Below are 19,586 nucleotides of genomic sequence, written 5' to 3'. Positions count from 1 at the left end.
CCCGAGGGGTTCCCCATTGACGAGTAAAATCGTCTGGCGTTAGACAGAGTAAAATCTATAAGTGCCATTTGGCACTATCGGGGCTGAAAGGGTTAAGTCGACCATTCCTCATCAAACTTTACACAGGCGCAGACAAACTGGAACCAGGATTTGGTGGTTCTGGTTTTGGATTCGGATTTCGGATTTGGTGGTTCCGGTTTCGGATCGATTTTCATCGATCATCAATTATTGTTGATGATCGATGACAATCAATAATTACGAAAACTTACGCGATCGATTGGCCATCGGTTGTCAATATCAATCGATTAATTGATATCGACTGTTATTGATCATCGACTTTATCGATTGTTCACGCCCAGATTCATTACAGCGTCAAAACATACCCTGGTGTGTTGGGCCACAGTTATAATGAGCAGGTTTAATAATTGAGACATAAGAATTTCTTATATGCATAATGTAATAATCAAGAAACCTAAAAGCAAACAACAAGAACTACTTCAATGTACCGTAATTATATTATTCATTTCTACAACTTCTATCAATAATTATGAGACTTACTTGGAAAACTATTGCAACTATATCATTGCCAATATGCCTTTTTCTCTGCACCTTAAATTGTGAAGAAAAATGGACAAAAACAATAATTATTTTACACAAACAACATTTGGTGTGAAAAATCCAAAACCTAATGTAGTATTTCATTGTTCACAACCCTGAGAGTCGAATGATAGTCTTGTATTGGTTTGCTTTATTTATTCCAAAATGCACAAAGTGAAAAATTCTCAACACTAACGCTCGCAATGTCAGCTTTTAGAATCTCTGTACGGTGGCCAATTTACATTATCAACTCCATTGATAAAACCAAATTTTTGTATAGCCTACGTGTAGCCGTACCCTCTCCGTTTTTCCCGTTTTTCTTTCGGGGGGAGGGTACGACTACAAGTAGCTAGATGGGTCACTTGTAGAATGCCAATTTTATAACCAAAGGAAGCATCAAAGGTTGTTTTTCTTTTACCTGTTGATTGTCACCACTGCTGAATGGCAGGAGGGTAGATACATGAAACATAATCTCTCTGAAAAAATTAACAGCATGGAAAATAACATTTTCGCCCAATAACATGCAACAACAAACAAAAAACACTTAAACTTGCATCAGTTTAATTGAAAACTGCTAAAAACTGCATGTAGACAGCAAAAAAATTAACAACAAAAACCGTAAACTTTGAAATGATTGTTGCAACAATGAAAAAATTCAAAGTATTGAATTTAATTTTACGCTGATTCACTCTAATAAATTGGTAGATCAATGTAAAATACCAGAAATAAGTAAAATAAATTATTTCACTACAAACATACCAAGAAATACAAAGTTAACCTTACAGAACACATACAGTGTACCACCCAAAATACTGATGGTCAGCCACACTACAAACAAAGCATAACAATGGCTGGAATTATGTCCATACTTTGAATCTAGCACTGTATGAATGGACTTTTCTCCAGTTTGTCCATGCTTCACATCCAACCCTCCATGGAACCTGATTAAAAACATATCAGATTGAAGAACATACAGTGTAACAGTAAACCAATAACCCACGGCACCAGCTGGCCCACAAAGAGTAGATGTGGCTTGCTACTGCTTCAAATTATAATTTATAATTTATTTACCTTCAGGTACACGGGAAGTGGTCGCCCAGTCTCCAGAGCCGGGGGCTCATGATAAAAGTGACAATGAAACATTGTATGTGTAATAATTGTTTACCATCATAGGAAAGATCTGTCTGACAATAATTTTACAGGGCAGAAAGTTGAAGTGTGAACAGCCATGGCTTTTTGGGGGTTAAAAAGAGAATCCATTCAAAGGTGAATACTAAGACATTTTCTAGTTTACCTGTGGAAGAAAGAATAGCCCAAAAATCCACAAAATACATGTAAGGATCCTTTCAGTCATGGCCAGTGTCTGGACGTCTGAACTGTTCACAGTTCTTGTGTTCATGCCATAATTCACTTTTTTTTTTTCAGCAGTCACTCTTTTAGAAGAATTAGCAATTACTGACTCAGTGTTTAGACCAAGAATTGTGTGACTCATTTTTGACGTTCAAATGTTGATTCAGCAAAATTCTTAAGGCAGTATCACGTTTATAACGACTCAGTCTAGCGGGTCTTCCAGCGTAGCGTGCCTATTGGTGTGTATGCTTTTAATTCTCATAGTCCACGTGGAATTTGCTGCAAATTAATGTTGTGAACTTATGTGAGAAGCGAAACAAATACCTCTTAAAGTGTCAGTTCAAAAGTCCAGGCTATTCTCCAATAAAAATTTAAACATGTATCTTAAAACTTGAAATTACAACATATTAAGGACGGTGCCTACTATTGTTATTGTGCATACGTTCTGCGCATCTCGAGACACAGACTTCTTATCGGCGGTGCTTATTGATACAGGCATATTTTTGCGCGGTTTCAAAACTATGCGGAGAAAGTAGAACTTAGCAAGTGCTCTAATATTTATATTCTACATTTATTTATCATATTTGTCCGGATCAAATCAGGGCTAGTGACTTGTCCAAGCAAAAGCAGATTTGACCGGACAACTTAACCAGTGTCACAGCAGATTTGGACCCCCTGATACAAGTCCCCTTTCGCAGAATTGGTGGCCCCCCCCCCCCCCCCTTCTTGAAAATATGTGTTCCTTTGATTAGTATATGTAAATACATGGGCCCGATCGCGATTAAGGATTAATTTCACGCATATTTTCAAAGTTTTCACAAAATTGCCCGAGTCGCAAAGTGACAAGGGCAATTTGCAAAACTTTGAAAAACAAAAGTGAAATTAATCCTTAATTGCACAAGGGCACAGCACATTGCAATTACATGTTTATCACATAAAAGGAAAATAAAAATATTAGGTAGTTTTTTCTTTTTAAATGATATTTATTACTTAGTGTAAAAAAGAACCCACACCACATATTTTGAAAAGCAGTCTTTCTCAACTAACTTACAATACTTTCTTTACTATAACTAGTTTAAAGCGAATTTTTAACAAGCTATATTTAATTATAAAAGAACTAGGATAGTACCCAACCTCTCATTGGCCACTTCAGAAAATACCATAATACTCCTTGTTTGTCGCCCCAATTTTTGAATAGGCATTGCTTTTGTTTTCTCTTGGGACCATTGTAAGTCCCAAGAGAAAGTGGAAACAATGCTTATGCAAAATTTGGTGGATCCAAATTTGCTAGGACACAAGCGGCAGCCGGGAAAATACTTTAATAGCAATTTGAAACAATGCAGCACAAAGGATCTCCGTCAAACCCAAGTCTGAGTTAAGAACATCTTGAAAATGAATGGTGACTTACCCTTTAAAGTTCTTGAGGTCGACCTGGTTACCCAGTAAATCAAGGAATTCGTGCATTGCAGCACTGTGAGTTCGGTTACAGAAATATTCTTCCTCTGTTGTCTGTAAGCCACATAAAACACTGTGATTACGCAAAAATTCCTGCCAACATCAAACTCATCTTTCACAATTACACCTTTAAACTGTTAAGTTTGCTGGTCTGACAGAATTGTTCAGTGAATATTATTACAGTCTGTAGCTACATTGTAATCCTAGTTATAAAACCACAACATGCTTTGCACTTCCATTCTTACTCCAGTTCATTTCATGTTTGGAAACACTATCCCATTCACACCTAAAATGACCCCAACTGGTGAGTAAAATCATCTGGCATTAGTCTCACTGCCAGGAATCATGGGAAGACTTAAAGGGTGGAGTGACTGGACCTAGATGTTGTTAAAAATTAATAACTTTATTTCAATCCTGTTGTGGTTTAGGCATAGATTGAAAATCTACTATATTTACCTGTCCATACTTCTGGTATATGACTCCAAACTTAAAAGCATGGGATAAATTGTGTTCATCATACTTGACAATCAGTTCTGACGCCTAACAATAATTGTTATTAGTTATTAATAATGCAAAAGGTAGCCCTGGTTCATTGTGTTAGTGTTTCTTTTCAGCCATACTTGACATAAAATTAATGAACAATCATGGAAAGTGACATTCAAACAAGATCACAACAGTAGCTTCAAAAGATACGAGATTCAATCATGGTACAATACATGTAAATATTATGCAAACCAATTCAAAATAAATAATTTATTATTTCATCTCTGATTGTCAATAACTAAAGTTTACAGCAACACACTGCTCACATGTATATCACAGAAACACATCAATCTCATGTAACTGTGAATTGAAAGGTACATTAATTTGAATGACTTAGCTAACATACTTGACTATTTAATGGCAATAAGTATTCTTAGGCTGCTGTACATGGAGATGGTATATAATAAGGTAAATCATTATTAACCTTACCTTAGGGTGTGCCAAAACCTGAAACTGATCCATCTTTTCTTCATCGTCTACCAAAAGATACTAAAACCACAATAATACCAAAATAACTGGTTAATTCCATTATTATAATTATAATGATGACAGACAAACTAATTGTCACTAAATATGGGGTTATAATGTAAATACACTGTACTGTCTTGGTTCCAAGAAAATGCAAATAGCCAAACCATCAAAGACAGTCTGATTTGGGCATGGGTCTTAGCCATAATGTGTTGGATTCCCTTCAGAAAAAAATCATTGCTAAGAGATCTTGTCAAACACGGCCACTGCCACAGCTATGCCTTTAATACTTTAGTAAGGTACATGTATTTGATTAAGTTAGTCATTCCCACCTCATCTTCCATTCAAGCAATGGTGGCATATGCAGTATGACAAACCAATGGCTACATTGCTGGAATAATGCAAGGGTACAATTGTACTCTTCGAAGACAAAATGTCTGATGATGCGAATGTACCCGCAGGAGTACTTGAAGGATCCATCTTGGATCCTTACTTGGCTTGCTCTTTGCTCTATATTAATGGTTTTGCCACATATTTTGATATTATCTTCATTTACAATGTTATTCAGGAATCAATATTGCATACCTGAGTATTAGCAAAGAGCATGATAGCTCATTTACGGCTCATACAAAGCATAGGACACTTTTACTTATCTTTAGTCAACTATTCCACACCTTGACTATCTCTCGTGGTCCTGGATTCTCAGAAAGATTTTCTATTGGTAACGAGTCTGCAATAGTCTTTTCTTTAGTTCTGGTAGTGTGGAAAATTAATAAAGGCCATTCAGAACAGAGAAGCATGAAATACAATGGACTTTGACAATACACCTTTATATTCCAAAATGACCACCATTTTAAATAGTATTCTTTTGTTTGATTGCAAAATTGGCCCTTTGGGCCTGTTTCAAGGTTAAATATTCTTTCAAATTTTACTTTGATAGTGAGGCCAAAAGACCCAATTTGCAAGGAAACAAAAGAGTATTGAAATCATGGCTTCTGATAGGATGCGGAAAAAAATTAAAGATTATGCGGAAATTTTTGGCCATATTATGCGGAAACATGCGTTGATTATGCGGAAATTACACCGGATTATGCGGAAACTTAAACAAGTTATAAACTAATAATTAGGCCCGTCCAATCTATTTACATGCTTACGGTAAATCCGTAATCGAAATTGCAATCAATACAATCGCATTTGTGACTGAATTTTTGCCCTTTGTGATTAAAATACATGGAAGAGTCACCAACTTGCGACCAGCTTTCACCGTTGAAATAAAAGGGTTAGCAGTTGGGATTTTGCTACAACTTTTGGTAAAATAACTAAAGCGATAAAAAATTATTTTGTTTCTCGTCATGAATTTTGTTTTAATTTGGAGATAATGGAACAAAATTGTAATACCTTTGGAGCGCGATCCATTCCCTCGATTATTGACTTAGGGTGCGTTTGATTCACCGTATTCCGGAATAAGAATACGTGAAGTGATGAATTCAAAACGGTATGTCTGGCGTTTTTAAGCAACAAGGATAATAAAGATATGTTTAAAATAGCATTTTAGCAGGTGTTCGACATTTTTAATGTGAATCTCCGTAAAAACGAAGGATTTCTAACTTGTAGTCCATGTAATCCTATTCTGGAATACGGTCAATCGAACGCGCCCTTAGTTTCTTATCAGTTACGTCATTTGCTGAAGCATTGTAGGAACAAAAACTAGTGTCCAGGCTCATTGGCGAAAAAATGCGCGGAAACTGCTTACGATCTTTCTTACGAACTTTCATCTTGCGAACGAAATGGTGTGTTTTCTTGAATGTTCAGGAAAATAAGTGTTTCAAACAGTCAATTTCTTTGGCTTTTATGTTTTTGAGGATGTTAAGGAGCTGCTTTATCACTAATATCAGGTATTTCTTCTGTTTTTTGCGGAAAATATCCGAATTATGCGGAAGATGCGGATTTCAGTGAATTATGCGGATCCGCATCGCAGCATCCTGTCCTGAAGATGCCACGTAAAAAGGCAGTCATTTTGGAATAAGGTGTATACAGGAAAATTATTCCACTGAAAATGTCAATCCTAAGCGAGTTATGTAAGAAATACATTGTGCATCAAAATTATTAATGGAAAGTGATTTGGTTCCCATGACCCTTCGTGATCTACGTAGTTGGATGCTCTAACCACTGAAGGTGAAAATGTGGGTATTGCCTAGAGCTGCATCACACCCAGTCACATAGTCAAATTTCAAATAACCACATGACTCTTATAACTGCATTGCGCAGTCACATTAAAGCATATCGGTGATAACACCTCGCTAACTGCATCAAGCAGTCACATTGAGGTACCGGTATGTCAAAGAGTTTCCATTTGATGCATTATAATAATTTATAGTATTTCGCACATTACTCGCTTCTAAAGGTGGTTGGTTAGTTGCATCTTTGAGGTGCCTTAATGATATTACATGATGCAGTTAGCGAGGTGTTATCAGAGGGTGCGACAAAAAGGCTGTCCGATAGCGCAGGGCTAGTGGAACAAGGTTTTGGGCTTTCGCTTTCTTATCACAGGTTGCCCGACAGGCAAGCATCATAAGAACACAAGTGTGGCATTGTTGGTTGCTTTTTTCTGATGCAAAACCTCTGACATAAGTGTTTATCAGACAATTCGACAGAGGAAGTGAAACCATACAAGTCTTTTCCTTCTAAGGGCCCAAAATCATCCTAACTTTTAAATCGTACTTTTAGCCAACCATAGCCAATAATTATCATGGTAAACGTGAAGAATCCGATCCCACAGATGCGTCGACTGACGTGTGGACTGACGCGTTGGTTCACACAAAGATTTCCCAGTAAGAACGGGTTTTAGTTTGTGAGTTCCAGTGGGATTTGTACAGCCCAGCACAGTTAAACGATCCTTTGCCTTTTTTTAACCCTGGAGCAGATTTTTTGTGACAGGAAACAAGAGTTCTTTGTGGTAAAGATTCTTTTTCTCAATCACTTTGTGCATTTTCTGTAGAAATGGTTCAACTGTTTCTTCTGCCACTGAAAGTTTCTCGCCTTGAATTCAAAGGTTCCTGATGCCATGCCGTGTTTTAAACTTTTCTAGCCAGCCAGTTGATACTTTGGATTCCCGATCAGCCGTCTCTGTGTTTAACTGCGTAGAGAAAAAATTAAAGTTTCTCTTTCTCTTCAGGAAGCAGTCCTGAAATCGGTGTCCCAGTAGATCTTTGTTGAATAAACTGGTGTACAGGGCTTTATCCAACTGCTCATCATCGGCCAGCTTCAGGGACTTTCCTTTTAATCCTTCCCTTGTCTCAATGCTGTCAGTAAATTTTAGGATCTTGTCTTTGTTCTTCCGTATGTCAGAGATCTGCTGCTTGCTGATGCCAAATTCTTGAGCTAAATCTGTTCCTTTCTCTCATTTATCCAATCGTGAAATAATTAATATCTGCTTATCTTTATTAATAGATAGAATGGCTCGCTATCGCTTCGTAGACATGTTTTTGATTTGAGTTTACGATTGATCGCTCGTGTGGAAGGAACTAATCAAGCATGAAATTCCCTTGGCAAAAAAGCAATTGAACCAATCAGATATCAGCTGAACGCATCAGAATATTTCTTTGTCTCGTTGAAAGGATTATTGGACTTTTTGCGACTTTGAGTTTTCAAGATCACAACTAATTAATATTCATGAAAAAATTGGGACCAGAGAAAAATGTCTGGATAATCGAGGTCCAGATAATCAAGGTTCGACTGTATCTGACTGTGTGATGCAGTTCTAGGCAATACCCACATTTCACCCTTGCTCACCAGAGTCTGCAGTAGCTCAGTGGTTAGAGCATTCGACTAGATCACGGGGGGTCATGGGATCAAATCCCGTCTGGGGCTCGGGTTTTTTCCTAGTTTCCATTTGAGGCACAATATGTATCCTTCAAATGGCAATTCTCTCACTAAATTATAATTGTTCTTTGACTTGATTTTGGTGATGATCATATGAATTCCTTTACAGTACCTCAGAATGACTTTAATGAAGCCTTGAGTGTCACAGCCATCCAATTTCTCTATTTCCTGCTTTACTGACAAAATAATTGGACCATCATCACAAATGAAATTAAGATGCTCCTGTAATGATATAAAGAAAACATTCCCCACTTTGTAATATGACAATTAGCGGACAACTTAAACTGTGTCCAACCAAAAGACATTATTACATAAGATATTATTACAAACAATTATTATAGAAAGAAACAGAAAGACAATCATTACAAAATTATTATTAACTCCCAAGGATCCAAAATCAGATGACACCACTTTGCATGGGAGTGACAAGCAAGACACGGAAAAAAATAACAATAACAAAATAAATAAATAACATAAAACAGAGAAATTTTACCCCTTTTCCAACTGGGACTGCCATACTGGCAAACCAGTAAAAACATAAATTTTGCACCACCAACAAAAGTTACTATCAGCGAAAAACGTTTTGGGAGATTTGCTATCGTACTTTTAATTTGGTTGCACAAGTCCATTTAAAATCACAAAATTGAAAGTGACATCAATTTTAGTAGCTGCCTGTGATCAAGTTTGATACCTTGCATGTTCAACACTAACAACTCATGACACAAAGGATGCATCTGTGACAAAATGACTGCAAGACACCAGGTTTTGCTTTTTTTTTTTTTATTTCAAGTGTTATAAAGTTCAACAAGATATGTCCGAATTCAACACAAAGATCACAATCGTTGATGCTAGTCCAAGTGTCAACTTAATTTAAGCCCCTTCGAATGGGGTTAGAACTTGGATGGGGGACCGAGCTGTGAAGTCCCCCTGACCTACATGTACCAGTAATTTTTACTGAATTTCTTTGTTCTCTTTTTTCTTTTTCTTTTTTTTCTTTTCTTTTTTGCGTGCCGGTAAAAGTCTTGCCTGTCGCTCCCCTGCTAAGTGGTGTCTTTATGCATAGAGTCTTCTGCGCATATTTTCTTAGGATTGAGAGGGTAGTGGAAATGCGTCGATTTCTCTGGTGGACATAGTAGAATATTCAACTTAACCTGCAACAGCGTCGAAAGTCATTGTAACGCAAATGGCGTTTTAGTGGATCTTTAAACAAAATATACCCTTAATAAATGGAGCTCAATGATGCAAAGCTGGGAAAAGTGTGGGAGTTCTAATCGCGGCAAGGAAGTTTGGAAATACTGAAGGGTATAAATTATGAATTTGCCGATCGGAGCTTAATTCAATATCCGTAGGGCATGCACATTAATTTTGTGACTACCAACAACAACAAAAAAAGACACGTGACTGGTTCTAAAAGTGAATTTTATCCAAGAGATACAGTGACTTGTACATCGCAGACTGGAAGAGTTGGTCCTAATCAGGGAGACTCCCAGACTATCCTGGAAAGTAAAATCAGAGTGATTTATAGAAAGAAGGTCTGTACATGTATATATACACGTATTACCTTTCCCATAAAATCTCTTCTGTAACTCTGAATAGTGTTGTTTGTTTCAATCTTGCAGTCAATTGATCTTAAGTCCGAGATATTGACGCCTTGATGATTGCTTCCCTCAAGTCTGTATTCACCTCCAACAGGCAACACCACTAATGGATATGGCCCACCTGCAGCTAACACCTAAGATCACAAACATAATAATTATTTTCATATTAAACTTTTGAAAAAATATTTTCATTATAACTGCATGAACATGCATAATTGTATAAAACATCAGCAAAATGTGCATCTACTGTACTTTAGGAAAACAGAACACTGTACGCAGTACTTGAATTCCACAGTAAGTCCCCTAAGAACAACAGAGTGTGGTCTTGACAGTACTTATCTGCTTACTTCTTTAACAGGGTCAAGATCTCTCATTGTCTCTTCCTTGTCTTGTTCAATTTCAGTATCTTCTTCTTCACCTGAATTATCACTCTGAATAATTTGTGATAAAAAGAACATTATTTAGCAAGAGTCAAATTTCAGAACCATAAAACAAATATTAATTTTTGTTAACTCATTGACTTCTAGGTTCTCAACCATCCATCCATTCATTTGCCAAATTAGAAAACATTTTATACAACAGAGTAAATTAATTTGATCAGGCAAAAAACACTCAGAATAGTTATAAACTAAACGAGCTGAGTAGTTTCAATAAATTATTGCTTGCATTTTCTGGGTTGTAACACACACACACAACTAATAGAATAGACAAGAGGATAAATAATGAAATAATGAAATAAATAAATCTAACTAATCTAAGGGAAACACATTTAGAGAAAAAAAAAACAAACAAAAAGAAAAAAAACCTAAAAAAACTGGTACCAGATAGTAGTATAGTATTTTATCAATTCTTGAGTTTGAACAGTAATATTAAACAAAGAATAAATTGACAATACCAAGCTAGTGTTAAACATAGTACTAGATAAGAATTTTTCCATCATTGCTTGCCTAAATAAATGCAAAGAACTACTTTTTAAATATTCATCTAGATTATTCCAAACAGAAAGACCAGAGAAATGTAAATTAAATTCACCGTAATTAGTTCTAACATGATCGATATAATGAGTTGATTTTGATGCTAGTCTAGTATAATTATAATTGTGTTTAGATGATATAGGTGAAAAGAAGTTGTCAAAAGCCTTAGGTAGTAAACGATGATGATACTGAAACATTGAAAAGGGCAGTACTATGAATAGTCACAAGATCCATTAATTTGATTAATCCTAGCTGTGAAAACAGCTGGCTAGAGTGAGCACCTCAATTAGAAAATGTTATTATTCGTACTGCCTTTTTCTGCAAAACTACAGCAGGTTTAAGAGTTGTGGCATAAGTGTTCCCCCAGGCAATCAAACCATAAGTCAGGTAAGGATAGTCACTAAGGAATAATAATCGTAACTGATTGAGAATATCAATAGTAACAAAATGTCTAAGCTTAGATACTGTATGCTAATGCCCCTTGAAATTTTCTTACCAACTTCATGTGTATATTTTTTCCAATTTAAATTAGAATCAATGATAAGACCTACAGTCTGTGACAAAATTCGTTGGAACAGTCCACGACTATACAGATCTGAAACTTTCGCAGCTCACTCTCCCCTCACAATGTTGTTTTAACGCCAGTTTCTGAGCCCAATTGTCAAAACAACATTGTAGGAGGGCAAGGTATTGTAAAGTGTTTCAACAATTTTGTCCGGGACTGTATTTTTGAGGAATTTCAGTTATGAAAAGAATTGGCGGGAAATATGCTACATTTTAGGAGAAGGAAACCCTTGATTTCTAGCGGCCTGGAGTGTGATGTTGCGCCACATTTGTGATAAATTCGACAATAAATGAAACATACAACATGTTCAGGTTTCTTTGAATTCGGTTGGTTGTTTCTCGTTAAAAAAAAACGCCATTTCATAAAAGGTTGACTGTGGCTGAGCATGTTCTGCTTAGGAACGACCTTAACCAGGATGAATTTGCAGAGGCCGTTCGAGTTTTGTTCCGTGAAGGAAAATATCGTAATATCTTGTTAACGGTGGTTGCTGGTTGCGGCAAAACACTTTATAATTCCTCTAAACTCTGTTTTCGAACCGTTTTGTAATCCTGGTACGACCACGATCGCTTTGGTTGATACTGTAAGTACAGACAGCGATGAAGTGATTTTCTCAAATGACGTTCGTTGGTGTCCCTAAATTAACGCACGGCACGATTTTTCACTTCTTTTGGCAGGTCACAAAGTGCATTTACCTAGACTCAAAACACATTCCGCACGGGATGTTGACTTTTCACCCGATTCTCCAATATTTTGCACCAGCAAGGAAGAGTTCACCTTTGTTAGATACGCGATCGCTGGTCGAAAGTCTTTTCATTCATTTCATGCGGCACAAATTTCCGAAAAGGAACAACAGTGTATTTCCCCATGCTCCCGTTTTATTCGGCCTTGATCTTCTCACAAAATTAATTAGCGTGCATCTGTAATTCAACGAGTCACCAACGAGTCACCATTTTTAAGAAAGCTTTTTTGGTGAGAAATATGCACAATTGAACCACGATGATGAAACAGTCAGGAAGGGCAGTAAACACAGAAGGTGAATCGATTGTTTTGGACACTATAGGAGAGAAAATAGCCATTTTTGAGGCGAATGTGCATGGTGACGCTGTCAATGTACTGAGAAAAAGTATCCTGCTAAATTTAATTAATACAGTGGTGACTCGTGCACACTAACACAATGTTGTTGTTTTCTTCTCTTGTTGGTTTTGTGTAGCGAAATTCGACTCGAAAAAATGTTAAGCGATATCAAATTAGCCTACAATGGAGCTGTTATGAAGAAACAGTCAGTAGAAAGCGTCTAATACTGTTACGTTTTTAAACTGCGTGTCACCATTTTGGTACAAAGTTGCTCACGCAATGAACTAAAGTAAACAAGTTTTTACACCACGTGTCATGAGTTTCTATCCTTGTGCGAACTTCCTGTTTTTGATAGCTATAACTTGTGTTTCCTGCATTTCCATGTCTCCTACCGACAGAAATTGTCGAAGAGTTATAAAATAAAAACTGTACTAACATAAAAAGTATTCTTTTAAATTTTCCGGGTCTTACGAAGTTCTACTCGCGTAACATTGGGCCGGGTAATACATACATGTATATGTGCAAACTAATTTTAAGCCGTAACAATATTTGACAGTTGGCGATGCATCGTCATTTTATGTAAAATACCGCATCAGTTAGTATTTTATACGACCTCCTGAAGGAAACTACATCAAGGTAAAAGGCAATATCCTTCGTCCATATATATTCAATATGTTGTCATCTCATTTTTAGAGCAAATCTTCATCTTTTTAGCACATCCAAGAAGTCGAAAGTCCTTTTCTGTTGATTGTAGGTAGTAATATCCTTTAGAAGTTAGAAAGCGACAAACTTTTCTCACAGATACAGCAATTGTCAAAACCCCGCCTTCTTCGCTCTTGCGGGCCTTCCTTGCATTCTATAACATAACTTCCATGGGCGTCCTGAATTAAACAATGGCTGGATAGGTTTTCTCTTAACTGTTAAACCTTTGTATGTGCTTTCCGTTCCAGGAAAATCGTCATTGATTAATCTCCAAGCGCTTTTAGGAGAAATGTAGCGCATTTTAGCTACTTTACGAAGAGAAAACCTTTGAATGCGAGATAAAACAAATACGCTCGTGCCTTTGTCACGCTATCAGTGGCAGCAAGAAAAACCATATTTCAGATCATGACTCTCTTCTTAGCTAAATCTAAACAATTTCGCTTATTTTATCATTGTCCATATATAACAAAAGAAATTCGAACACTGTACATCAAACTCAGTCACGAATAAAAAAGTTACGCAGCGCTATCGTACCGGTTATGAAGGCGACTGCAAAGTTGTGTCACTTATGACCCTGTCAGCACGTCCTATAAATAGTTTAAATTCCTCACAAATACAGTCTGTGACAAAATTCGTTGGAACAGTCCACGACTATACAGATCTGAAACTTTCGCAGCTCACTCTCCCCTCACAATGTTGTTTTAACGCCAGTTTCTGAGCCCAATTGTCAAAACAACATTGTAGGAGGGCAAGGTATTGTAAAGTGTTTCAACAATTTTGTCCGGGACTGTAGGTATTTGACATATGCAGTTTGCTCCACAGGCCTGCCTGAAATTTTTAAGCAAATTGGTTGAGGATTTCTTTGTGGAGGGCAAAAGATTACAAAATTTGTTTTATCAACATTTAAAGACAACCTATTTAACTGGAGCCATTGATTAACTTTATCTAGTTCTTCATTTAATTTCAACTCTAGGGAATGTAAATTTTTATCTTGCAGAAAAATGTCGGTATCATCCACAGAGAGGTGGAAATCAAGTACACTCAGTCTGGAACATTTTTGAAGATCATTTAAAGCCGAATCTAATGTAAATGAGAAAAATCTTGTTTTCGCTCATTTTTATTAGATTCGGCACACATAAATATATCAAAAATAACAAAGGCCCCAGTACAGATCCCAGTGGCACCCCACATGAAATTTGTTTTGAATCTGAATCTATAAGGCCTAGGTTCTTTGTCTCATGACTAAGCTAGTGAGAGGCATATACTGTATGTCTTTCCCAAAGATAACGTCTGCCATGGCAAACAGGGCTTTGTTCTTAAGTTTATGAAGAATTTTTTAATTGCGAAAGAGTTTGTGATGACTTCCAAGGACAATCCCATGCCTCTCATTACTGGTTCTAGTAAGTTTTACATCACATAGAAAGCAATTTTTTTAAAGTGATAATGGAAAAATGTGTTTGCTATAGGTATGTATTTAAAAGATCTTAAATTTCATGTTTGAAGTTAGGGACACTTAAAGTGACTGGAAACTGAATGATGAGCTTTAAAGATTGACTAACTACGGTAGTCTGTTTGTCCTTTGACTGGTATTGTGAAAGGAATTAACGACCATGATTTATGATCAGTATGAAGTCAACAATGCAAACAAAAAAACCACTACACTGACTCCTTTTCCAAGGGTGCTGTTCTAGAACCTTAAGGGCATTTGTTCACATTGCTACTGTAACAACACATATTTTCACGCGTGTCATGCTACAGGTAATAGTAACCCAGACAGTCAGATGGTAAACAAACATGTCATTCACCTACAGTATTGTTAAATCTGACCTATGGGAAAGCCCGGTCCCTTTAGTCTGGAAAAGATTTAGTTTGATGTGTTGTGATAAACAAGATCAAGTTCAATGCCTGTATGTGAAGGGAAACACAGGGATTTCTTGGGACAAAAGAGTGTGAGTTGTTGAAATTGAAGAGTATTTTTAAAAAATTATTTTGAGGTCTGAAGTGTCTGTAAAAACCTTTGCATGGATGAGGAATATTGTCATGGAGAAAAGATGGGTTGAAAAATCTGTTCTAAAGTAGTGCTTTCACTCTTAGTGGCACAACCAACATTGCACGGGAAATCTTGACTGACTGACCAATTCCAACCTAAAAGAATGGCAGCTTCAAAAAGTTGACTTATGCCTGCTGAGTCGAGCAATAAAGGTTATATGTACCCAATCAAAATTTCACTTAATTTGCTGATGTAGTGGTAGTGGTAGTTAGTAGTAGTGGTAGTGGTAGTTACAACTGTAGTAGTGGTAGTGGTAGTGGTAGTGGTAGTGGTAGTGGTAGTGGTAGTGGTAGTGGTAGTGGTAGTGGTAGTGGTAGTGGTAATGGTAGTGGTAGTAGTAGTAGTAGTAGTAGACAAAGTAGTTAACAGCTGGAATTGTCTTCAAATAATTAAAACTTTTAAAAAACACATGGTGTACAAAGCCCCTTAAAAAACGGGGATGCCCTCTTTTTACCTTAGTGTGCTGCAATTTTTTTTTCAACAAAAACTTCTGCTTGTGAGAGCATTTTTAGTGTGAACATCCTAGAGCTTGTGAGGAATTACTAAAAACAAAGACTGGTACATACAGTATAACTATGACAAACTGACCTCTTCTGTTTCCTGATTAATCTCTGTTGTCCTTGTTACCAAGGATGGTACACTCCAAAAATTCCGCAAGGAAATGGGTAAATCTACTCTTTGCTCATCAAGGCGATTTGACTAGAATAATGACATCAAAATGTAGGTGAAAAAGATGACACCATCCTAATCCAAACTGAGTGACATTAAGACAAGCAAGAATGAGATTGAACTTTCTCAAATGAGATCTGCCCAAAGTAAAATTTTCAACAGATCTTAACAGAGGTTGGGTGTAACAGAATTAATTGCAATACATTTGAGTTATCTCACCTGAGCTTTTCCTATAATATCAAGTAAATCATGTTGGTCTTTCTGTGGATGACAAAGACAACAACATGCTGGCATTGTCAAAGAGCTCAATGACATTCATAAGTGTAAGAGGTAGCATAATAGACTCACAAGTGAAAGTTTGTCTTGAATTGAAAAAGATTAAAGATCAAAGCCATGTTAATAAAATGAATATACACAGTAATCTAATTAAATGCCCATACAGATATATAAACCGAAGGTAATTAAAACAAGCAATGTTTGGGACTGCACCAAAACCAGAAACAAAAATTAATTTTTTCAAATGCACATCAAGTGTCATGAGGGCATTGCATACAATGAAGATCTTTCACTGGGATAAAGAAGGGGGCAGGGAGTGACAGCAACAGCAGACAAAGGACTGTTGATGTGCTTCTGCCTGTGACATCAAGTCAATGATTAACTCTTCTTTATCAAATGGCTATTTTCCTCTTGATCGGAAGCAGGCCCTTGTAGCCTTGTTGATGAAAGAAGGGTTGGATACCAATTTCAAAAACCTAGGACCAGTCAGTAATTTGAAATCTGTATCCAAGCTAACATAGAAGGCTGTGTTTGATCAACTGCAAGTCTAGATTACTTGATACTGGAACTGCATTGCTAAAAGTGCATAATGAACTGCCAATTAATACGAACAGTCAGCAAGTCACCCTGTTGGTCTTACTTGATTTAAGTGTGGCATTTGATATGGTTGATCACAGGATTTTGCTTCCCCGTCTCGAAAGGAATTTTGTTATTAAGGGGACTGCTTTTACAATGTAATAGCTTGGTATTCCTTGTACCAATCCAACAGCTGGTGCCAATTAACATGTAACCTTGGATGGAGAGACAGTAGTGGAATCTAAAATGACTTGACTCGCTCCACAATGGTTCCGCCTGTTGCAATTGGAAGGCACTGATGACTATGTAGTGTAAAAAGTCAACTGCCACAACCTTACATTTCACTGGGTTTAGACACATAATTATTGTTTCTGAAGGCAAAAGACTGGATCTGTGAAACTATGAATGGTAAAATGGAGGGCGAATTCCAGGAATAATTATTAAGACCATATTAAAGATCCTCTACGTATTTCATTTCTCACACAGACCAATGACTTTCTAGCTAACTTGCTGACTTCTGCCCTCAAGGAACCAGACCACCCATCGTAATTACATGCTGGGATGAATGTTAACAATAATTATTAAAGGCTAGTGAGTTTGGCTACAAGGATACGGTGATCTATGAAGTCAAATCCTTTTTTAAAGTCAGCGAAAAACCATCTAACCCAACAGTTCCATTTGTCAGTATTGTAGCTTGCTGAAAAATCTACAGAAGGGTAAAATAAACAACTAACTACATACTGCATTGTCCTTTGCATCTATTTATTGAAATGATCTTTGGAAGTAGTCGGAAATGGCATTTGCGAGACCCTACATGTAAATGTCAAAATTTTGGGGGGAGCATGCCCCCAGACCCCCCTAGTTTGGACTGCCTTTGGCATTCAAAACATTCTTCGTGTGCATACACCTTCAAACTCTCACGGTATGCCCTGAGGACAGAACTTAGAATCAGTTGGAAGTTGTAGATTTTTCTGTGGTTCTTTGCAGTCATGGAGCAAGGATAAACAGGCAAAAACAGTATCGCCATAGTTTTACCTTTTTCAAGAAGTCATTTAGACTGTGTAAATCATGGACTATTGCCGTGTCGGTGTTTCATCTGTTCAATTTTTTTGCAATGTTGCGGAATATAGAGCCCCCAATGTCCCCCTCTGCTAGGAATCTTGGAACATGGATGGATACAAGCCTCACTCTCCATGATCATATTAACAAAACATGTGGGGCTGCTTACATGTACTTTCACATATACAAAATCTGCAGGCACGTCCAAAAGTTTCTATCAAAGGAAGCTACCCAAATACATTGTACTGGTGCATGCCATCACAATTAGTCGTATTACAACTATGTTTTGAAGAGGTCAAAAGCAACCTTGCTATGGAAAACACGGACTGTGCTTCGCTCCATTTCAAATAACCTTAGAACACCATCACCAAACTAAAAGGCAGGTATGTTTTGCAGGTTGCAGGTTGAAATTTAATTATAACTGGAAAACCGCTGGCACTAAAAGAAAGGTAAAGCGATAGACTTACCATGACTGTTACATGACGCTGTTTATGATAGACAGAATATACTTGCCGAAGGGTGAAGTTGCACGTGTTTTTACCATGTGAAAGACGCCAACTACTTTATGTAAGAACCCCTGATGAGTATATGGGTTATTAACTATTTTTAGTGCCAACGGTTTTCCAGTTATAATTAAATTTCAACCTGCAACCTGCAAAATATACCTGTCGCAAACTTAAGACAAAGCCAAAAACAGCAATGGCTTTAGAGATTTTTTTACGTGCTGTTATTTTTGTGCTTTTTAAGAATTATGACTTTCCTTGCATGCAAAGTTGGCGACCAAATTTTTCCCATTAGTCGCCAGTTGTCACCTGAGCAAAAAGGTTAATTTCAAGCCCTGCTGAAAGTGTTCTTAAAATTGGTTTCAGAAATACTTCAAATTATATATTACTAGAGGTTTAATTTAATAACATATAATGCTGTTTTGTAATAGATTTTATAGTTTGTATTAATGGTCCTTTTTTAATTGATATAAGTTACTGTCCACGTACTGCATTGTTTCCTTATCCTAATACCCTTTCCCTTTGTATTAAGAACATATTTTATTGATCAGGCTGAATTTGTTCTTATTCATATGGTGCTTTATAGCTCCTTTAATGGCAGCTCCAGCAGTATGGAACAAATTGCTGAACAATATACCGGTACATAACAACTAATTTTAGCAAATTTAAATCTTCCCTTATAAGACTTACTTTTTCAATTTAATATGCATACAATCACATGCCACTTCAACCTTATTTATATGCCTTTCATTGTAATCAATGTATACACCTAGTCCACTTTTTACGTTAAATTATTTTTATTATGCATTTGATTATATTCGTATAGATATTTGCACTCTATAAATTTTTATATCATCATCATTATTAGAGGGTTATAGTCTTGAATTAGCAACATGTGAAAACCAATCAAGAAACTCCTTCCAGAACAGACTAGTTGTGTGTAGTCAAAGAATAAATTTATCCATTTAATACGGTGAATCTGCTGGACAGAAGGGGCAGTGTGGGAAGTCTTCTTTTCCCATTTTAAATAATGAAGTCTTTGTACCCCTGCATACTCACTAAAAATATAACATGCTCTTGATTCAGAAAATACCTACCGTACTTAAGCCTCCTTTTACAACGATTAACAACCTTTTACTCACTATGCACAGTACATAGACATCTTATCCCTCTATAATAATTTCATGCCTCCTAATTATAGTAATTATGCCATAAATATTTACAACTTTATCAGTTACATTCATA

General features: G+C 36.6%; 1 protein-coding gene across 5 annotated transcripts in view; it reads right to left on the bottom strand.

The window, feature by feature from the left end:
- LOC137997334 (rap1 GTPase-activating protein 1-like) overlaps positions 1-19,586 on the bottom strand; it is a 43,065-nt gene that overhangs the window by 15,242 nt on the left and 8,237 nt on the right. For all 5 annotated transcript variants that reach the window (XM_068843265.1, XM_068843270.1, XM_068843268.1 and 2 more), the window contains exons 3-14: positions 16,147-16,188; positions 15,847-15,957; positions 10,241-10,324; positions 9,857-10,027; positions 8,408-8,517; positions 5,088-5,166; positions 4,375-4,434; positions 3,859-3,942; positions 3,356-3,456; positions 1,467-1,538; positions 1,016-1,073; positions 559-609 (exon numbers count right to left, since the gene is read on the bottom strand). In XM_068843265.1, coding sequence (XP_068699366.1) covers positions 559-609; positions 1,016-1,073; positions 1,467-1,538; positions 3,356-3,456; positions 3,859-3,942; positions 4,375-4,434; positions 5,088-5,166; positions 8,408-8,517; positions 9,857-10,027; positions 10,241-10,324; positions 15,847-15,957; positions 16,147-16,188 — 1,023 coding nt within the window. The remainder of the gene's footprint in view (positions 1-558; positions 610-1,015; positions 1,074-1,466; positions 1,539-3,355; positions 3,457-3,858; positions 3,943-4,374; positions 4,435-5,087; positions 5,167-8,407; positions 8,518-9,856; positions 10,028-10,240; positions 10,325-15,846; positions 15,958-16,146; positions 16,189-19,586) is intronic.

This window comes from Montipora foliosa, chromosome 3, assembly GCF_036669935.1.
Source record: "Montipora foliosa isolate CH-2021 chromosome 3, ASM3666993v2, whole genome shotgun sequence".
Taxonomy (NCBI): domain Eukaryota; kingdom Metazoa; phylum Cnidaria; class Anthozoa; order Scleractinia; family Acroporidae; genus Montipora; species Montipora foliosa.
This window is presented reverse-complemented; position numbering and strand designations above follow the sequence as displayed.